At 34.0% G+C, this 2052-nt stretch overlaps 1 protein-coding gene across 6 annotated transcripts in view; it reads left to right on the top strand.

Annotated features, from left to right (window-relative positions):
* Positions 1–2052, top strand: part of Wnk3 (WNK lysine deficient protein kinase 3) — a 149132-nt gene that overhangs the window by 114315 nt on the left and 32765 nt on the right. For all 6 annotated transcript variants that reach the window (XM_031369026.1, XM_031369025.1, XM_031369023.1 and 3 more), the window contains 2 exons: positions 1281–1436; positions 1517–1568. In XM_031369026.1, coding sequence (XP_031224886.1) covers positions 1281–1436; positions 1517–1568 — 208 coding nt within the window. The remainder of the gene's footprint in view (positions 1–1280; positions 1437–1516; positions 1569–2052) is intronic.

The raw sequence follows: 2052 nt of genomic DNA on the forward strand, positions 1-2052 counted from the left end.
AATAGTTTTGAATACTTTGGCTTAAGTTAGTATTTCTCTTTCCTCCTCCTCCTCTTCCTCCTCCTCCTCCTCCTCCTCCTCCTCCTTCCCTTTGTACAGATGGACATAGAGGGCATAAATAATTCATAATGCTTTATCTTTTATATCACTGACTTAATAAATTAATTTTGTCCACTGTATATCTATCTTAACAGAATTTTCAGGTATGTCTTTTGTTTCATATTTCTCATTCATTACGTAGTATAATGGACAGTCAGGAGCTATTATTTATCATGTTTGGTGTTGTTTTCATGTTCTGATGTAGAAAGACCTTATGTTTGAGCATCCTAATTTTAAACATTCTCTCTGTTACATTCTTGTTGTGTTGTCAAATTATATAGGCTCTGACTGATATGTAGTCTTGACTGATCTTGAGCTGTCATCCTACCTCAGCCTTCCTAAGTACTGAAATATAGGTGTATACCATGATCCCTTGTTGTCTTACATATAATAATTCTTTAGATAACAGCTAATTTTTATAATTTTTTATTAAAAATAATTTTTCCATACAATAAATGTTTCTGATCATGGTTTGCTGCCCCTCATATCCTCCCAGATCCTCCCCACTTTCTTACACATCCAACTCCATGTCTTCTTTCTCTCTCTTTAGAAAACTGGGTGTGGGACCTACTCTTAATTGTGGTTTATATATCCAATGAGATTTTGTTGGAGAAAACAAATCTTTCCTTTGTATGGGATGCCAATTGGAGATAGCTTCCTGGTTAGAATGTGGTGTTGTATCCATTTTTCCCTCTCAGTGCTGAGACTCTGTCTGGCTTGGGCCTGTTCAGGTCCTGTGCATGCTTTCACTCACTCTGTGTGTGTCAGTCCTATTGTCTATGGAAGTTATTTTTTCCTTGATGTAATTCATCCCTTCTGGGATTTACCGTCTTTCTACTTCCTCTTCTGCATAGCTTCTTGAGCTCTGAGTGGAGGGATTTGATGGCAACATTCTATTTTAGACTGAGTGACCCAACATCTCCCATTCTCTCCACATTGTTCAGTTGAGATTATAGCCAATTTATAAAATTCAAGATATTTTGAAGTATAATGGCCTTTTCTGACAAATATCAGTGGTCTCCATAATTGAATGCATTATGAAATATTTTATAACTGGTCTTAATTATTTTTATAGCACATACTTATTTTTGTTGTTTTCCTATGGAAATCATCATTAAAATATAATTTTTGAAGAAAATGAATTTATTCTTATGAAGACATTGGCTTTTACTTGGTGACAGGTTGAAGATAACTTTGTGCTGGAAAATGAGAAAGAAAAATTTGTAGAGGAATTGAGGGCTATCGTAGGTCAAGCCCAGGAGATCCTTCATGTCCACTCAGCTGTAGAAAAATCTATTGGAGTTGACTCTGTTGCCTTGGAATCTAACAGTAACCAAGTAAGAGCAATTTTGTAGTAAAAGGTGATTTGGGGACTTTTTCAGGAACACCATCATTTACCTGTTCATTTTTATTTTAGACGGGATCATCTGAACAAGTACTGATAAATTCTGCATCCACTCAAACTAGCAGTAAGTATACTTAATAAAATGTACCATTTGACTTTTGAAACAAGGCATATTGGAGTTTTGATATATATTCATAGAAAAGATAAATTTGATGATAAATTGATGGTTTTCCACACTTGAAAAAAGTTTATATCCCAGAGATCAAAAAACCCAATTGTTGATTTTTTTTATCTGACTAACTTACTTTTTGAGTCATTACATGGTATGTCACCAGAAAAGGCAGTCCCAGTGCTGATGACCTTTGATGGCCTACTGAATCTTAACTAGTAATTTGTTTAATTTAACATGGGATGAACAAAAGAATTTTAACTGAAATCATTATATTCTGTTTGTCTCATGTTTTAATAATTATTCAGAACTTGACAGTTTTACTGATGATAATACTTTTACCAGCTCTGCTAACTAATAACTTTGTAAATCAGACACCAGATAAACTTCCAGAAACTAAAATTGGGGTTCTTCTGTTTTCTTTTCTTTCTTTTTTTTT

This window comes from Mastomys coucha, chromosome X, assembly GCF_008632895.1.
Source record: "Mastomys coucha isolate ucsf_1 chromosome X, UCSF_Mcou_1, whole genome shotgun sequence".
NCBI lineage: Eukaryota > Metazoa > Chordata > Mammalia > Rodentia > Muridae > Mastomys > Mastomys coucha.